This window comes from Chrysochloris asiatica, unplaced genomic scaffold (assembly GCF_000296735.1).
Source record: "Chrysochloris asiatica unplaced genomic scaffold, ChrAsi1.0 scaffold00056, whole genome shotgun sequence".
In the NCBI taxonomy this organism is placed as follows: Eukaryota; Metazoa; Chordata; class Mammalia; order Afrosoricida; family Chrysochloridae; genus Chrysochloris; species Chrysochloris asiatica.
This window is the reverse complement of record NW_006408574.1, coordinates 106,252-125,658: the sequence shown is the minus strand read 5'-3', so window position 1 is coordinate 125,658 and position 19,407 is coordinate 106,252. Positions and strand designations below refer to the sequence as shown.

The 19,407-nt window shown below is 49.5% G+C and overlaps 1 protein-coding gene across 1 annotated transcript in view; it reads left to right on the top strand.

Annotated features, from left to right (window-relative positions):
• Positions 1-17,905, top strand: part of CACNA1B (calcium channel, voltage-dependent, N type, alpha 1B subunit) — a 245,382-nt gene extending 227,477 nt beyond the window's left edge. The window contains 9 exon segments of the mRNA XM_006863647.1: positions 6,582-6,689; positions 6,971-7,083; positions 7,899-8,026; positions 15,108-15,243; positions 15,436-15,552; positions 15,930-16,157; positions 16,218-16,248; positions 16,752-16,945; positions 17,369-17,905. Coding sequence (XP_006863709.1) covers positions 6,582-6,689; positions 6,971-7,083; positions 7,899-8,026; positions 15,108-15,243; positions 15,436-15,552; positions 15,930-16,157; positions 16,218-16,248; positions 16,752-16,945; positions 17,369-17,905 — 1,592 coding nt within the window.
• The last annotated feature ends 1,502 nt before the right edge of the window (positions 17,906-19,407 follow it).

Here is a 19,407-nt window from a genome sequence, read left to right as displayed (position 1 = left end):
TCAAAAGGCATTTAACACAAGTCAGCATCCATTCATGATTTTAAAAACAATATAATTAAATTGAGGACGTTTCCTCAACCTGATCCAACCACTAATGTCACACTTAACAATGAAGCACTAACTAGTTGCCCCTAACATGGGAAGCAGAGTGTGGTGCTATCGTATACGCAGTTCAAACCCATCAGGTCACTCTTTGGAAGCCCTGTATAGGGTCACTTTGCATCAGAAGCGGCTCTGCAGCACTTAGCAACGACAACAACAACAGGAGGAAGGCAAGACTGTTCCATCACCATTCCTTGTGGAACGTTATACTTGTGGTTTTAGAGAGGATGACATAAGAAGATTGGACTTCTTCCTTCAATACCATCAGTTCTTGGTCATATGCTACCTCTTGAAATGGTTGAACATCGACCAATTCTTTCTGGTACCGTGACTCTGTGTACTCCTTCCATCTTCTTTTGATGCCCACTGAGCTAGTCAATACTGTACCCATGGAACCCTTCAGTATTACAAGTCGAGGCTTGAATTTTTCCTTCAGTTATTTCAGCTTGAGATACGCTGAGCATGGTGTTCCTTTTTCGTTCTCTAACTCCAGGTCCTTTGCATGTTTCATATTCTAAAGCTGCCCTTTGAGAGTTCTGTTCAGCTCTTTTACTTCCTCATTTCTTCCAGATGCTTTAGCTTCTCTACATTCAAGAGTAAGTTTTAGAGTCCCTTCTGATACGTATTTTGGTCTTTTCTTTCTTTTTTGTCTTTTTAAAGATGTTGTGCTTTCTTTGTGTTTAATGTTCTTGATGTCATCCCCTAACTATTCTGTTTTGTTGGCATTTGTCAGTTTGTCAGTTGTTTCCAACAGACAGATCTCAAGATCTCTGCTTGAGATTGTCTTTAAATTCAGTGCAATATAGTCAAGGTCAGATTTCATTTCTCATTGTTATCGCTAAGTGCTGTCAGTCCGTTCTGACTCATAGTGACCCCATACAGGGTTTCCAAGGAGCAGCTGATGGGTTTGAATGGCCGACCTTGTGACTCAAACTGACCTTGTGGTCCAGTGCATTAGAGTTTTAATTTTCTTCAACTTCAGCCTGAACTTGCATGTGAGCAATTGATGATCTGTTCCACAGTCTGCCCCTGGCCTTGTTTTGGATGATGGTTTTAAACTTCTCCTTTGTTTTCTTCCCACAGATATAGTCAGTTTGATGCCTATGTATTCCATCTACTGATGGAATACATGTATAGTTGCCTTTATATTCTTGAGAAGATGTATTTACAATGAATAAGTCATTGGTCTTAGAAAACTCTATCATGCATTCTCCAGCATCATTTCCATCACCAAGGCCATGTGTTCCAACTGTGGATCCTTCCTCTCTGTTTCCAACCTTTGCCTTCCAATCACCGGTAACTATCAGGGCATCTTAATTGCTTGTTTAGTCAATGTCAGACTGAAGAAGTTGGTGGTGGTTGTTGTTAAGTGCCATCGAGTCGGTTCCGACCCATAGCGACCCTTTACAGGGTTTCCAAGGGTGTATTTCTTAACGGGAGTAGAAAGCCTCATCTTTCTCCCGCGGAGCGGCTGGTAGTTTCGAACCGTTGACCTTAAGGTTCGCAGCCCGATTCGTAACCACTACGCTACCAGAGCTCCTTGAAGAAGTTGGTAGAGTTCTTCAATTTCATCATCACTCGCTTTAGCAGTTCTTGTGTAAGTTTGAATACTAGTACTAACTGATCTGTCTTGTAGCTGTATGGATATTATCCAATCACAGACTGCATTGTACTTCAAGATGCGTCTTCAAAAGCTCTTTTTGACAGTGAATGCAACACCATTCCTCTTCAATTTTTCATTTCCAACTTAGCAAACAATATGATTTTCTGAATCAAAATGGCCAGTACCTGTCCATTTCAGCTCACCTAGTGCCTAGGATATCTATCTTTTATGTATTACATTTCATTTTTGAAGATTTCCATTTTTCTTAGATTCATAATTTCATACATTGCATTTCCAGTTACTAATGGATATTTGCAGATGTTCTTCTCATTTTGAGTTGTGCCCCATCAGCAAATGAAGAGCTCCAAAGCTCTGTTCCTTCCACGTCATTAAAGTCAACTCGCCTTTGAGGAGGCAGATCTTTCCTAGTTGTATTTTGAGTGCCTTCCAACCTGAAGGGCTCATCTTTTTGGCACTTTGTCACAGCAGTATTCTGCTGCTTATTCATAAGGTATTCAGTGGCTACGCATTCATAGTCCTGATGTGGGGCTGTGAGTTAATGCACTAGACTGCAGTCAGTTTAAACTGCGAGGTTGGCAATTCAAGCTCATGAGATTCAAACTCTTAAGGTTTTAAGTGGCTAATCATTCAGAGTCCTGATGTGGTGCGCTGGACTGCAAAGTCAGTTTGAGCTGCAAGGTCAGCGGTTCAAGCTCACCAGCTGCTCCTTACAGGGTCACTATGGGTCAGAACCAACTCGATGGTACTTACCAGTAACAACAACAACAATCGTTCCAAAGTGGTCCACCTCTTCTTTCTTGTCGGTCTTCGTCTGGAAGCTCAGCTGAAACCTGTCCACCGTGGATGACCCCGCTGCCGTTGAAAACATCACAGCTTCCAGCAGCACACAGTACACAAGCCTGCAAAGACCAACTAACAGATGACATACTCGTTAGATGCCATCAAGTTGGTTCCAACTCATAGCAACTCTATGCACACCAGAATGCGCAATGCCCGGGCCTGTGCCGTCCACAGTCGCTGTCAGCTTAAGGCCATTGCTGCGCCACACTGTCAGCCCATCTCGTTGGGGGTCTTCCTCTTTTTCACTGACCCTCCACTTTACCAAGCATAATGGCCTTTTCCAGGTGCTTAGGTCCCTACTAATGACATGTCCAAAATACGAGAGATGAAGTCTCGCTATCCTGGCTTCTAAGAAGCAAGCATTCGGGCTGCACTTCTTCCAAGACAGATTCGTTTGTTCCTTTGGTAGTTTGTGGAACTTTTAATATTCTTCTCCAACACCATAACTCAAATGCATCAATTCTTCCATGGTCTTCCTTATTCTATTTATATACTTTCAATTGTTGTTGTTGTGAAGTGCTATTGAGTCAGTTCTGACCCATAGCGACCCTGTATAGGGTTTCCAAGGAGCAGCTGGTGAGCTTGAATCACTCAGCTTGCGGTTCAAACCGACTTTGCAGTCTAACGCACTAACGCACTAACGCACAGCGCCACACCAGGACTGCATACTTGCAATATACAGCTGAAAAAATTTTAAGTTCCATTAAAATATCACCAAGGTTTCTAGATGGCACAAACGATTTGCTCTTCACTGCTATAAGGGAGCACCTGCGGCATTGTGAGTTAGGTGTTAGGCTGTTAACTACCTAAAGTCAGCAGTTCAAACCCACCAGCCGTTCCATGGGAAAAAGATGAGGCGTCTGTGCTTGTGTAAAGATTTCATTTCCAAAGCCCTATATGTGGTTGCTGTGAGTTGGAATCGATGTGATGGAAATGAGTTTGGTTTCGTTTGGTAGTGCAGTGCTTACGAATCGGGCTGTTAACCTCAGGGTCAGCAGTTTGAAACTACCAGCTGTTCAGCGAGAAAAGAGGAGGCTTTCCACTTTCGTAAAGATTTACAGCCTCTGAAACCCTGTGCAGGGTCACTGTGAGTCGGCACCGACTCCACGGCACAGAACAACAACAACAACAGAGGTATTGCAGAAGAAAAGGCCCGGCAGTGTGCTTCTGTGACGATAACACGTGTCTTCATGAGTCAGACTGTAAACTGGCAGGGCTAGTAACATCAGTGTCAGAACGTGAATCTGTGTAACTGCACAGAGAACAAGACCAGGATCAGCCTAGAGCTGGTCCCTGTGAGGTGAAGGTTGGACAGACCTCTCTCGCCAACCTTTTTCTGACACCGGCTTTCCTTCCCAGAGCACTGTCTTCTTCCTGTTGAGTTTAATAATCCACTGCCATGAGCAACCATACACCACTCACAGACCGTACTAATAGTTACATGGCTTATTAAGGAACGGGGTCCAACTCAGGAATCAGGACCAGGAACGCTGTAAGTGAAGTCTCCCTTCTTTAGTTCGGGACAGCTCCTTTAGGTAGGACAGGCTCCTCATGGTCCTACTGTCTGTCAGTTCTGCTCTCTGTCGCCACTGGCTCTGCTAACAGGCCCCTTCTGGACCTCGAACTCACCAGTGTTCTGGCTGCTTGAGGTAACCCTGTGCCTTCTCGGTCTGTATGTCTGTCTCGCTGGTTCTTTATCTCTCCCTATCTTCTTCTCTGTCTCTCAATTGCCTGCTTTTTTCCGCTTTCTTCCTTTCGCTTCTCTTCTTGCTTCTTTCTGTCTCCCAAACCTCTGTGCAGTTGGCGGCTTAGATCTATAAGCTTTTTGTAAATTTCAAGACATGGCCCTCCCACTAAAGCCATGAACGGACCAATCCCCTTTCAGTAGGCACAGATACTTCATTTGCATAGTAGCCCTGGCTGGGCTACAACTCACCTCATTTGCATTGTCCCTAGACCAGTACTTGTAAAGTAAGCTGCAGCTGAAGACCAGGCAGAAAGTATCAAACCAAGTTGTTTACAACTCCCCCAGGAAATGTCCATCAATCTGGAAAAAATAATAAACCCTCTGGGGTAGAGAAATAGGGCAAAGGTAACACTCTCAGGCATTAAGGGAAAAAAGCCCTCAAACTGGTTTTCCAAAGCACTAAGGCAAAACACCATATAAGGAACTCATTTCACCTTAGCAACTAGCAACTGAGACAAAATAGCCCAGAACCTTGAAATATGTCTGTATTACTAGATAACTGAAAACCATGAATCAATGCTATAACTGTCAAAGCACTGAGAGGAAGAAAACACCTAAATCAGTGTGTTCATGGACTAAAAGACTCAGTCATTTTATGGGATCAGTTAGCCCATCATTGGCAATGTAACCCCAACCAAAGTCCCAATAGCTTTTTAAAATTATTTTTACGTTGACAAGCTGATTCTAAAAGGCAGAAAAGCAAAGAGCTAGCCTAACCCAAACAATCTTTAAACAGAACAAACTTGGACAATTCACTCTAACTGATTTAAAACTTACTGCTGAGGTGTGCCTGACCCCAGCCATGGTGTTTTCAATCACCTCATGTACATGTGAAAGCTGGACAGTGAATAAGGAAGACGGTAGAAATATAGATGCTTTTGAGTTATGGTGTTGGAGGAGAATACAGAAAGTGCCACGGACTGCCAAAAGAACCAATAGATCCATTTTGGAAAAAGTGCAGCCAGAGTGCTCCTTAGAGGCCAAGATGGCCAAACTTCATCTCTCATGCTTTGGACATATTGTTAGAAGAGACCAGTCGCTGGAGAAGGATATCATGTTTGATAAGGTGAAGGGTCAGAGAAAAAGAGGAAGACCCCCAACGAGACGGATTGGCAAAGTGGCAGCATCGATGGACTCAAGCGTGGCAACGTAGTGAGGTTGGCCCAGGATCGGGCAGTGTTTGGTTCTGCTGTACATAAAGTCTCTATGAGTAGGTACCAACTCGATGGCACCTAACAACATGGAGCCCTGCAGTCCTGGTGTGGCGCTGTGGGTTAATGCGCCAGACTGCAAAGCCATTTGAACTGCAAGGTTGGTGGGTCAAGCTCACCAGCTGCTCCTCGGAAACTCTATACAGGGTTGCTCTGGGTCAGAACCAACTCGATGGCACTTCACCACAACATGGAGCTCTGGTGGTGCTGTAGGGTAAGATTTGCCATCTCAGAAGCCGTCTACAGGGTGTCTGTGAGTTGGAACAGACTCAGTAGCAGTGGGTTTTGTTGTGCTACAAAGGGGACACAGACATTTTTGGAGGGTGATGAAACTGTCTGTGTCCTGACTGGTGATGGACACACCAGTTGTATGCATTTACCAAATTTCATATAGTAGTGTAATCAAAATTTGCTTGTTAAGTGCCATCGAGTTGATTCCGACCCATAGCAACCCTGTATAGGGTTTCTGAGGAGCGGCTGGTGAGCTTGAACCGCTGACCTTGCGGTCCAGCGCATTAACCCACAGTTCCACACCAGGACTACTTGGGAAGCTGAACTTATTGTATGTAAATTATACTTTAATAACCCAGAGGTCCTTCTCAGCCTGCTGTCCGCCACTCTCTCCTGCTGTGTCCACTTTTCCCTGCAGCTTTTTGCCCATCAGCTTCTTCTACAAAGATTATTTTCTTTGTAGAAGAATGGATGAGTGATTGGAACTTTGTAGAAGAATGGATGAGTGATTGGAACATTACTATAGCCCTTCATCCCTATGGCCACCTCCTTCCCCAACGAACACATGCGTGCATGCATGCACACACATGTAAGCCCACCAGGTGGGTTTTCTCTGGGCCGACTTCCAGGAGGGAGAGCCTGGGCCAGCCCCCACCTCCACAGCAGAGCTGTCATTCTGCGCCATCCTCAGTGCCCACACCTGCCACTCCCTCCCACCACAGCTCTGTGATGGTTTCTGTGATGGTTTCTCTGTGATGGTTTCTCTCTGTGATGGTTTCTGCAGTAGAGGCCATAGGAAACCTTCTAATGCCTGTCTCTGTCCCAGCCGGAACGAAGCAACACCAGTGTGATGCAGAGCTGAGGAAGGAGATAGCCTCTGTGTGGGCCACCCTGCCCCAGAAGACCCTGGACCTGTTGGTGCCACCCCATAGACGTGAGTTGGTGCCTGCAAATGCCCCACCCTCACCTGTCCCAAGACTGGCTGAGTGTCAAGGGGTGGGGGGAGGGGCAAGTGAAGCCCCCCATCTAGCATGGCTGATGCAGAGGAGCTCACTGGAGATGCCAGAAAGGATGAGATGCTTACCGGTGAAAAGTCTGGCTCCACTTTTGGGGGAGGAGACTGAGGTGTAGACCTCTTGGGCAGCTGGAGCAGGACAGCTGGGGGAACCTTGCAGTGGGCTCACCTGGTCCACCTCTTTCCGCCCCTCTCTCCAGCTGATGAGATGACAGTGGGAAAAGTCTACGCAGCGCTGATGATATTTGACTTTTACAAACAGAACAAAACCACCAGAGACCAGATTCACCAAGCCCCTGGAGGCCTGTCCCAGGTACCCGGTTCTGGGGTTCCCAGGGGTAGCTTGGCAGTGGTGGAAGCCAGCAGCCCTTCCTGGAGAAGGATGAGGTGAGCCCCTTACAGCCACCTCTCTGCCCTCACAGGCTTGGTGCTGATGGTAGAGCACTAGGATTGAGGGTCAGGGGTGGTGAGTAAGAGAACAAGTGTGAAGACTACCTCAGCAGGGCTGTGTGGGGAGGTCAAAGGTGACCGTAAGCATCTGGGGTGGTTTAGGGGTCAGACTTCTTGATGTCATCTCAGGTATCCCTTCATAAGCCTTGTCTTTCTTCTAGCGGCTGATGCAGATTCTCTTTAGAGACAGATCTCTAGAGTTTCATAACTTAAAGGGACAACCGCCTAACCTTGGGATAGGAACTATCGGCACTCATGCCACCACCTCCATTTCCACATCTGATGCAGACATCACTAATCCATCATAGCAATCTCCCCAGCTCTGCAATCTCAGGATCCTCTAGCCGGTCTCTACCAGTCAGTTCAAGTTGTGATAAGAAATCTCTTTACCCTCTGTGATCTAGTCCACTCTCCGGCTTTGTAGAGACTGTTTTTGAGAAGTAGACTGGCGTTCCTGAATCCACTTTCTTGCAAAGTTGGGAGCAGACACCTTGAGAGTCTCCTGCCCCTTGCCTGCCTCACCCTCTGGTCTGCGAGGGTGTGGCCTCCTTAGGCCCTGTTTTCCTCATGGAACAAAGACCTCAGGTGCTGGCTTTGGATCAGATCTGAGACTGAGCTGTGCGGTGGGAGGTCCATCCCAGCCCTTCACTTCTTCCTCTTCATTTGCCCCCTTTGCAGATGGGTCCCGTACCCCTCTTCCACCCTCTGAAAGTCACCCTGGAGCAGACACAGCCAGCGGTGCTCCGAGGAGCCAGAGTTTTCCTTCGGCAGAAGAGCTCCGTCTCCCTCAGCAATGGTGGGGCTGTGTGAGTACCCCGACTGCAAGGTGGACTTGGGGGTGTAACCCCAGGGGGGTGGAGGGAAGAAGCCTATGTCCCCTCCTTGACCTGTCTGGCTCAGCCTTCTCTTTGCACTGGTCCAGGACACGGAGCCCAGAGCCAGTCACAGGCTGCCAGGGACTGGCTCCACCCTCAGCCTCACCCCCACCGCACCCATGGGTCATTCAGTCTAGGGAAGTTAGCCAATGCTTACTGCTGCTTGCAGTAATTCCTTTGAATGCTGGACAGTGGGTCTTGTATAAGCTGCCTCTCTGGCAGTTTTGAAACTACTGGTTTAACCATTTGAGACATTCCTAGCTATTACTTCCCACTGTGCACGCTTCGTTGGGTCTTTAAAAAATATGACTTTATTGTGATAAAATATAACATAAAATTTACTATTTCAAGCATTTTTGAATGTACAATTCAGTGACATTATATTCATAATGTGAAACCACTACCGCTATTTCCAAAACATTTTCATCCAAAGAGGAACATCCTACCCGACCCCCAACGACTGACTCATCTACTTACTTTGTCCACAGGGTAGTTTCAAAAAGTTCATGAAAAAATTCCATGTTGCAACGAACTTTGGAAACCCCTTTATATGCAGTTGCCCATTGTAGCTTTTTGATATGAGTTGGGCCCTACAATGTCTGCTCTGTTGTGCCTGACTTAGTTTACTCAGCACATTGTCTTCACTGCATGAGGCACGTGACAGCGTCATCTGCCCTTATGGCTGAATAGCATCCCACTGTATGGGTACGCCTTAGGCTGGCTTCTTTAGAGAAGCAGGCCCAGCACTTCTCAGTGTAAAGAAAACAAACATCCTCACAACTGCACCAATAAAACAACATCCTGATAAGCAGAGAAAAGATGGAAGTGGTCAAGGATTTCATTTTATTTGGATCCACAATTCAACACTCGTGGAAGCAGTTAGCTAAGAAATCAAACGACATATCGCATCAGGCAAATGTGCTGCAAAAAACCTTGCAAAAGTGCCAAAATGTCACTCTGAGGATTAAAGTGTGCCTGAGCCACGCCAGGGTATTTTCAGTCACCCCATATACATGTGGAAGCAATCAGGAAAACTGAGTTAAAACCAGTGCATCTGAATGATGGTGTTGGTAAAGAATATTGAAACTACCATGGATGGCCAGAAGAACAAATAAATCTTATGTTGGAAGAAGTGTAGTCAGAAGGCTTCTTACAAGTAGGATGGCAACACTTCGTTTCCTGTACTTTGGACATATTATCAGGAAGGACCAGTATCTAGAGAAGGACATCAAGCTTATTAAAGTAGTGGGTCAGCAAAAAAGAGGAAGATCCTCAGTGCAATGGATTTGCGCAATGGCTGTACCAATGGGCCCAAACATAGCAATGATTGTGGGATTGTTACAGGACTGGGCAGTGTTTCTTTGTGTTGTACATAGGGTCTGCATTTGTTGGAACTGACTCCAGATGGCACCTAACAACAACAGAGAAAGAGAGAGATTTATCTCAAGGAAATGGCTGACAAAGCTGTAAGAATGCTCAAGTTCCAAATCCATGAGTCAGGTGTCAGGCTGGAGGCTTCTCCTGACTTGTGTGGTTGCAGGGCATGATGAACCTCTGATCAGTCAGTCAGTCAGCCAGATACCCGGCTGCTGACTCACAGGCCTGAAGTAGCCAGACAGTAGGCTGCTGATTCAAGTCTCAAGAACTACTGTCTGCACGTCAGACAGTAGGCTGCTGATTCAAGTCTCAAGAACCAGTGGACAGAAGACGAGTCAGATGCAGGATCCAGAGAGAGAAAGCTATGTTAGAGCTTCAATATATAGACTGGATGTAGGCCATATCCCAAGGAATCTGACTGGCTTTTCAAGTGATTGGTCAGTTGCTTCAGATCATGAAATGGAGGAGGATTGCATTATATTACATTCTGGAAGAGCAATCAGTCCAGTGTCTGCCAAACCATGAAGAATCAGAACTTCCAAGGCGACATATGGCATTAACCATCACAGGATACACACACCACGTTTTGTTTATTGAATTGGTTTTGGTGCCTCAGACCATTAAGAAATTATTTCTTTTCACCCAGAGTTTGGCCTCAGTCTGTTAATGTCTTGTCAGTGTTCTAATCTTCCTAATTCTTTTAAGACATAATTTCCTCTCACATCTCCATTCTTATATTGATTTCTAAAGTTGTATTTTATAGACAAATCGGAAAATCTCTGTATATCAGTTAACTCTCTTGCCTTGATAATTTTGAGCAACTGCCCAAAACTTGGTGTGGTATTGTGGAATAAAGCACTGGACTGCAAGGTCATTTTGAAGCACAAGATTGGCGGTTCAAACTCACCAGACACTCCTTAGAAACCCTATAAACGGCCAATACGAATCAGAAGCGACTCATCGGCACTTAACAACACCCAGAACCAAGTGACTCAAACAGACATCATTTTCTTCTCATCCATGGTTTGCAGGTTGACTGAGGTGTGGTAGGTTGGTGGCAAATTGAGGTTGATTGCGCAGGGGAGTGGAGATGGATTATGGAGGGAGAGGGAGACAGAGGCTCTGCTGGCTTCACGTGGTGTTTGGGGTTCACTCAGCCCTCTTGGACCAGCCTGTGTCCCAGGGTGGGGACACATGAACCCACAGGCACTTGTCTAGCCTTTGCTTGAGTCATATCATGTCTGCAAATATCCCACTGAGAAAAGCTTATCATGGGCTGAGCTTGAAGCAGGTGCATGTACCCTGCCTCTTGGGTCGCTGGTGGGAGAAGAATCACCAACAACTGTCTACTGCCTGAGGCAGGGGCTGCTGCATGGGGAGCAACACTGTGGCTCTGTTTTCTTAGTTTTGTGGGGTTTCTGTGAACCCTCTTTCTGAAGCTTGTTGGTCTAGCCTAGTAGTTCTTATATTATTATTATTGTCTTTAGGTGAAAGTTTACAGTTTCCCCTTCTATCAGTTGTACTTGTGGCGCATTCCCCACAGTGTCTCAGCATCTCCCGTTTCTGCCTTGGCTTTCCTGGTCCCTTTTGTCCAAACCTCCTACCCCTTCCTGTGTTCTTGGATTTGGGGCAGATGTCTTTTGATCTGGAAGAACTGATTGTTTTGAGGAGCGTGTTCCCCTTGGGTGGTGTTTGTTTTATGGACCTGTCTGTTGTCTGGCTGCAAAGTATACTCTGGAAGTGACTTCAGCTCCAGGTCCAAAGGTGTCTTTGGGCCAAAGTCACTGGCTTCCGCCAGCCTCTGTCAGACCAGTGTGTCTGGTTGTTTTTGTGAATTAAATGTTTCCTTCAATCCAACAATATCAGGTTCATTTTCTCTTTTTCGTACTTAATTGCTATGGGTTTAAAATACAGCTGTTGACTATTTATTTTGTCCTTTTTTGGAGGGGTGGTTGTTGTTAAGTACCGTCCAGTTGATTCCGATCCATAGCGACCCTGTATAGGGTTTCTGAGGAGCAGCTGGCGAGCTTGAACTGCCAACCTTGCAGTTCAGATGGCTTTGAAGTCTGGCGCATTAACCCACAGCGCCACATCGGGACTTTGGAGGAGTGGTGGTTATGTGCCGTGGAGTCCTGAGGGTTGGTTTAGTTTAGGGCTAGGGTTAGGAGTAAGGATAAAGGTTGGGTCAGGACTAGGAGTAAGGCTTGGCCTAATTTACAGGGTTACAGCCAGGTTTTTTTGTTTTTATTCATTTATTTATTTTCTGCAAATCAACTTGCTTTCCTCTTCGTTTGGCAGTTCTCTAAGCCCAGTATTCCCCCTTTTACATAATGGTTTTGTCATTGTTATTGCCACAGTCTCTCTGGTTCTGTTTTCAGTGTTGTGGTTCTGTTGTGCTTTGAGTATGTCCGTGTCTGGGTTCAATCTGTGTGAGAATGTCATGTATGTGATTCGCAGGTTGTTGGTTGCAGTTGTTGGTTCTCTGTCCAGAGAATGCCCATTGGCATTTTTTGCAAGGTTGGTTTACTTTTTACAAAATCTTATAATTTCTATTTGTCTGGAAATGACCTACTTTCATCATCATATTTAATGGACAATTTGGCTAGATATAGGATTCTTGGTTAGCATTTTTTCTTTCAGAGTGCTCTATATGTCATTGCTTTTTTTGGTCTTCTTGCAAAAAGCGTTGTTTTTTTTTTTTTTTTCCTGAGCTTTTCTTATGATTCTTTCCTTGTCTTTGGTTTTGAAAAGTTTGATTATGTCTGGGTGTCTTGTGTCTTTCTTTCAGAGTCTATCCTGTTTGGTGTTTGTTCAACTTCTTGAATGAATTCTTGTCTTTCACCAACAACTCTTGGACAATATCCTCTATGGGTTGGTTGTTGTTTTTTGTTGTTGTTGTTATTTTTCTGTGTCTTCCTGTCTGGAATTCTAATCACACATATGTTATTCCTCTTGATAACCTCTCACATAAATCTTAGTCTTTCTTTGGACTTTTTTATTCTTTTTATTTTGTTGTTGTTCCTCTAGCAGATGAGTATTGAGAGATTTTTCTTCAAGCTCAGTAACTCAACCTTTCATTGACTCAATTCTATTTCTGTGCCCTTTCAGTATCTATTTCTGAAATTCTAGTGTTAATTTTTCTGGCTTTCTAATTGCTGTTTCTGTGTGGTTTCTTGTTTTATTCATTTATTTTGTCAGTGTGTTTCCTGAGTTCTTCTAAAGTTTTGTCTATGTTTTCCTTGATTTCATCTGCAGTTTTCCCAGTTATTCTCTTAATCCACTGAAGTTGTCTAATTGTTGTTGTTGTTAAGTGCTGTCGAGTCGGTTCCGACCCATAGTCGGATCCTGAACAGGGTTTCCAAGACTGTAAATCTTTATGGGAGCAGAAAGCCTCATCTTTCTCCCATGGAGCAGCTGGCAGTTTCAAACTGCTGACCTTGTGGTTTGCAGCCCGATTCGTAACCACTACGCTACCAGAGCCATCTTTTAAATTCCTTATCAAGCAGTTCTGGTGGTGTTTTCTGACTCTCTATTGTGATCACTTGTTTGTTTCACTTTTGTCTTGTTTCTTCATGTCAACGTAAATTGCCTGTTTTCTCTGAGACATTTGATAAATGACTTTATGTTGGTGTGTTTTCAGGCACTCACCAGCTGTCTTCCGGTGGATGGGACAGAAAGTATGACCACAGATAGTTCTCGGTGCACAATTTGTGCAGTAGAGTTCAGGGTGGGTTCATGTGTCTCCGGAAGCAGGGCTGCTATGCTCAGCAGCCGACTCCAAGCAGAGCAGAGGATGAGCAGGGGGGGGGTGTGTGTGTGTGTGTGTGTGTGTAACTAACTGCTAGGTGGGTGAGGGCGTGGGAACAAAGGGAGCCCACGATGGCCACACCACTCCCTGCCAGCCTGTAGTCCTGGCTGCTCATGGTCAGCGTCTTATCCCAGCCAGTTGTCAGGACACCTCTCTGTCTTGTCTTCCGATGCTCAGGATTCCGAGACCACCATCTGTATCTGTTCACTCGCTCTCCCAGGTCTTTGGTACAGAGAGGCAGCTCAGTGTGTCTTGTCCGAATCCCTGAAGTTCAGTTTGGGCTCTGTATTTTCCTCCTGCTCTGCCCAGGACCCTGTGTTGTGAGCCCAGTCACAGTATGGATTGTGAAAGCTGGGGACCATCTAGTTCTTCTGGTCACAGAATCCTGGTGACTGTGGTTCATGTACTTCCTGGAGTCTTTGGTTTTCTTTACACTCTTACTTCAGACAGGATGAAATCAATAGTTATGAGCTGTATTTGCAGCCATGAACTATTAACCAGATGGCTTTCTCTGAGTAATAAATTGCTATCAAACTTGCCGGAGCTGAAGAGTCTGGGGCAGCTCCTTCAACTTGTCTCGTGGATGGACACAACTGAATTGCCTGGCCCTGACCCCCAGCGGTCATCTGGACTCAGGCACATGTTGGTACTACAGGGTTCCCAGAGAAGCAGGAGGAGTCCTGGGGGTGGAGAGGAGTCACAGGGGAGGGCACAAGTGGTAGAGAGCCAGAAAAACCCAGGGTGGGGGGTCAAAAGGATAAACTCCCTCCTAAGAAGAGAGCCGCAGCACGGCCGGGGACAGGCCTTTCCGAGCCTCTGGTGGGGGTCCTGTGTTCGCAACTGCCCTTTCTCTTCTTGATTAAAGCCTTATTTCTGAAGTTAAAGTTAAGCGATTGATTCTGAGAGTGTATGTGAGTTGTGAGTATGCTCGTATATGTGAATATGAGATGGATGAGTGAGTGAGCTGTGTGTATGAGGGGTGTGTGTGTGTGTGTGTGAGATGGGTGAGTGTGCTGGAGGGGCAGTGGTGCTGGGTTGCCTTTTGGGATTGATCTGAGTCACTTTTAGTTCAGGAGAATGCACTGAAATATTTCCTTTATTATAGCTTCTAGCTAAACCAGTTACATCTCTATCACAAACAAGAGAACACCCAATCAAAGTGGGCTGGCAAGAGGGGCCTTTCTTGAGTCCTTTGCCTGGCTGCAGACATGGTGCAGTTTCAGGGTCCTCCTATGCACCCCATTCCCTACCCCCAGAGTGGCCTCGCTGTTTGGAAGGACAGATGCTGGCTTTTTTCCCCCCCAGAATTCCCAGTAGCCACTCATCTGGTCTCCGACCTGGCTCTCCAGCCATGGTAGATGCCCACCACAGGATGTGCTAGCCACCTTAGGCCACCAGGCCCCACCTGGGGCTCAGTGGACCAATCTACTCATGCTCCATGTAACAGACATTTACTGAGCACCATGTCCTCAAAACCCCTGGCACACTCGGGTGGTGTGGATGGGAGGTGGGGAGCCAGTCAAATGCAGATAGTAAGAGGATAGTGAGGGGTGGGCAGTCGGGGTTATAGCCAGCAGACATTTGGGCAGAGATTGAAATGACGAAAGGCCTGTTGGGAGTCAAAGTAGGAAGTCCGGGTTAGTTCGGAGAAGACGAGGAGCTGCCAGCAAAGGGCCCTGGAGGGCTGGGGACACTCCAGTCTCCTCAGTTCCAAGGTGCAGGTGACCCACCAAGAGCAAGTGGCCTACATTCCCCTGGTTCGAGGCCACAGAGCAGGTGAAGGTGGGGCCTGCTGCCTCTGGCCAATGTCTTTTCTCTCTTCCACAGACAGGCACAAGGGAGTGTCCTCAAGGAGTCCATCTCCTGGGGCACTCATCGGATCCAGGGACCGTCCTCAGAAGAGCAGACACCCCTGGAGAGGGGTCGTTCTGCGGAGATCCCTGTGGGGGAGCCAGGAAAACCGGTGAGGGCTCCTGGGCCAGCGTAGCCAAGATGTGGGAGGGGCCCTGTGGGGTGATGGGAGAGGTTGCATGGAATGACCCTTATGAGGGAGACTGGGGGCGCCTGTGTGAGGTGGCTTGGCCGGGTGGGGCCCCATGGAAAGGGTGATTGGGAGGGTTATGAGGGGTGACCAGTGTGGCTCCTATCACCCCAGGCTGTAGATGTCCAGATGCAGGACATGGCCTTGAGTGGTCCTGCCAGGGAGCCCCAGCTCGGGCTGGAGCGTCAGGGCCGAGCAGCCTCCATGCCCCGCCTCGCAGCGGAGACACAGGTGTGTGGTCAGTGGGGCAGGCTGCAGAGGGAGGGGACAAGGCCTGGCCCCTCCTGTGGAGCAAGGACTCCATCACCTGCAGGGCTGACCCCATGATCCCCACTGAGCTCCTGTTCTCTAGGGCTGCCCTGTCCTGCTGGCTGCCTTATTTGCTCTCCCTGGGGTCCTAGTTGCAGCCATGAGAAGGCTGTCCTCTCCTGGGCCCCACCCACCTCCTGCTGTCCAGCAAACACACACACGCACACTTGTCTGGGTCCCACCACAAATCCCCGGAGTCAGGCCCCAAGGAGATGACAGGTGGGTGGGCTGCTGGACCTGGTCCTGTGCTCTGGCCTCCCCTCTCTGTCTTGCTGGACCTGCGTGTGTCCTGCTTGCAGCCTGCCCCAGACTCCAGTCCCATGAAGCGCTCCATCTCCACCCTGGCCCCCCAACGGCCCCCCGGGGCCCTGCTGTGCAACGCCACCCTCGACCGGGCCCCTGCCAGCCAGGCTGCACACCATCACCACCACCGCTGCCACCGACGCCGGGAAAGGAAGCAGAAATCCCTGGACAAGGGAGTCAGCCTACCTACAGACCCGGATGGTGCGTAGGGGCAGGGCCAAGCAGTTCTAGGCAGGCACTGGTCTCTGGTCGGAGAAGCCAGCAGGTGGGGTCAAGTGAGGCAGGCAACATGGGGTCTGTCCTGGGGAAAGGGCTGTGGGTCTGGGCCGGTATAACCTCTGCCTGCCCTAAGTCCTGTGCTGATCTTCCCCCCATCCCTGTACTGACCTCTCTCCATCCTTGAGCTGACCTCCCCATCCTTGCACTGATCTCATCTCTGTGTTGGGCTGCCCCATCCCTTTGCTGACCTCTTGTCCCTTCGCTGACCTCTTGTCTCTTTGCTGACTTGGTCCAGTACTGCACTGAGCTCCCTGTCCCTGTTGCTGTACTGACCGGTCCCTGAGTTGCTCTCCCTGTCGTCACCCTGACTTGTCCCCATCCCTACGCTGACCTCATCCCTACACTGACCTCCCTGACCCTGGCCCTGCACTGACCTATCCCTGTTCTTGGGCTGACCCCCATGTCTCTGCCTTCATCCCTGCACTGACCATCTCCATCCCTGCATTGACCTGTTACACTGACCCGCCCCGGTCCCTGTGCTGACCTCTCATCCCTGTGCCGACCTGTCCCCGCCCCTGCGCTGACCCGTCCCCCTGCAGCCCCGGGTCGCGATCGCAGGCAGGAGCGAGGCCGCTCTCAGGAGCGCCGGCAGCATTCGTCCTCGTCCTCCGAGAAGCAGCGTTTCTACTCCTGCGACCGCTTCGGCAGCCGCGAGCCAGCACCGCCCCGGCCCCCGCTGGGCAGCCAACCAACGTCGCCCACCGCCGCGCTGGAGCCAGGGCCCCCCAGACAGGTACGACGGCACTCCGCCCCACCCGAACCCCAACCTGAGCCTGAGCCCCAACCCAAGAGCCAGCGTGTCCCCGCACCTCCCCTCCCGGACATAGGGGACCCAGGCTGGAGCGTCAGCCATGGCCCCCAGCGTCTCCATCCACCCCGGGATCGCCGGGTCTACAATTTGCCCACTCACTGCCTGGGTGGGACCCCAAGCCCTGTCTCCCCGGATCAGACCTAACTCCAACCTTTTCCTCCCCTTCCGGGACTGAGCCCACCCCTTCCCTCCTGGGACTAGACCCCAAAGCTCAGGCTCTCCCCTCCCCTCCGCTCCCTAGCCCACCGGGACCTCACTCTCTGTCTACCCCCATCCGTTTTTCTCGCCTCTCCCTCTCTCTCCCTCCTCCCCGGCCCCTGTGTCTGTCTGTCCATTCCCCTGTAGGGTAGTGGTTCAGTTAATGGGAGCCCCTTGCTGTCAACATCTGGTGCTAGCACCCCAGGCCGAGGAGGTGGGCGGAGACAGCTCCCCCAGACCCCCCTGACCCCCCGACCCAGCATCACCTACAAGACTGCCAACTCCTCCCCCGTTCACTTCGCCGGGGGCCAGAGCAGCCTCCCCGCCTTCTCCCCGGGCCGCCTCAGCCGTGGCCTCTCGGAGCACAACGCACTGCTGCAGAGAGACGCGCTCAGCCAGCCGCTGGCGCCCAGCTCGCGCATCGGCTCCGACCCGTACCTGGGCCAGCGCCTAGACAGCGAGGCCGCCCGGCCCGAGGACACACTCACCTTCGAGGAGGCGGCGGCCACCAACTCGGGCCGCTCCTCTAGGACTTCCTACGTGTCCTCCATGACCTCCCAGCCGCACCCCCTCCGCCGCGTGCCCAACGGCTACCACTGCACGCTGGGGCTCAGCGCGGGCCCCGCGCCGGGCGGTCGGGCGCGCCACAGCTACCACCATCCGGACCAAGACGACTGGTGCTAGCGGGCCCGGAGCCCAGCCCGCACGCCCCGCAGCGCCGTGCGCCTCGCTGATGAGTTTTATCATCCAGGCAGGCCGGTGCGCGGGAGCAAGGCCCTCCGAGGGCGCCGTCCCTACTCCCCGACGAGGCCCAGCTGTGCATGGACGGCAAGAGGGGGCCTGGAGAGGCGACTCGGACACGCCAGGGTGGCCAGCCCCACAGGGACCAACTCTGGGGAATCTTCTCACTGGTGACTGGTTTATAATCACAAGAACCGTCTCTCTTTTGTCATTTCTATATTCTTGGTTTAGAAAAAAGAGAAAACCAGAAAAATGGGCAAGGGAATGGAAACAAATTAAAAACATCACCAACAGAAAGACCTTAACTTTCCTTGTGTGCTTCTGAGGAGACTGCCCCGGCCAGGCGGGTCAGGCGGGTCCGGCAGGGTGGACCTCAGCTGTTGTCTAGACAAGTGCCTGAGCTGACTCCCCACAAGGATCCCCTCCCCCCTCGGGTTCCGACCTCAGAACTCCAGGTGGCCTCAGTGGACATGTCCCCATGCTCTCCTCCCAGGAGTGGACAGGTAGGCGTGGGGTTACTGCCAGGGGAGCCATAGGCCCATTAGTGACCAGGGTGAACGGTTCAGTGAGGGGTTTGAGCCTGCATGGGCAGCAGAGGCGTGAGTGCATGTCCCTTCCACAGGCTGCTGGGTGAGGGCCTTGAGTTAGGACTGAAGGACCCACTAAGCCGCTCAAGCGCAGCTGGAGAGGAAGAGGAAGCCATTAGTCAGGGGTGGTGTCCAGTAACTGAGGCTCAAGGACACAGGTATGGAAGAGCAAGCCCCTTCCCCCCGTCAGACCACTCTCCAAGGAAAGACCGTGTTTGGGATTGAGTACGATGTAGTGAAGTGCACAGAGACCTGTACCGTGGAGCGGTGGAGTACTCCAGTTGAGTCGGGTCTTCTGTGCCCTCCACAATTTGAAGTTTCAGACCATCTCTCTCTGTTGGATGATTTTAATATTTCTATTGGCTTTTAACCCATGGCTCTCCCTAAAGAAATGTGTGTGTGGGGTGTGTGTGTGTGTGTGTGTGTGTGTGTGTGTATGCACTCAGGAGTATAAAGGGTGTGTTTAAGTGGGTTGATGCCATGAAACCCGTAGGGCTATGCAAGAAAAGACACACATTCAGTAGAAATAACACTCGAGGCCACCACCCATTCTGGGTTCAGTACGATTGTGACCAAACCTTTTTATAAATGTTCCTATGTGAAGGCACAGCATCTGAGATTTTGACGATAGGAGAGTATTTCATTCTGATGGGGTCAAATTTAGCAGGGATCTGACTTGCATGTGATCTCTGTGCTCATACTGCAAAGTAGAAGGATGTGTGTTTTGATGATGACTTTTTGTAACCCTCCTCTCCCCCCCACCCCACAACAATGTTATCTTGGGTGTTGGACGTAACCATTCTGTGCAGAGCCACAGTTACTTTCCCGTGTCACCTCACGGGCTTGTCTGGATCCATC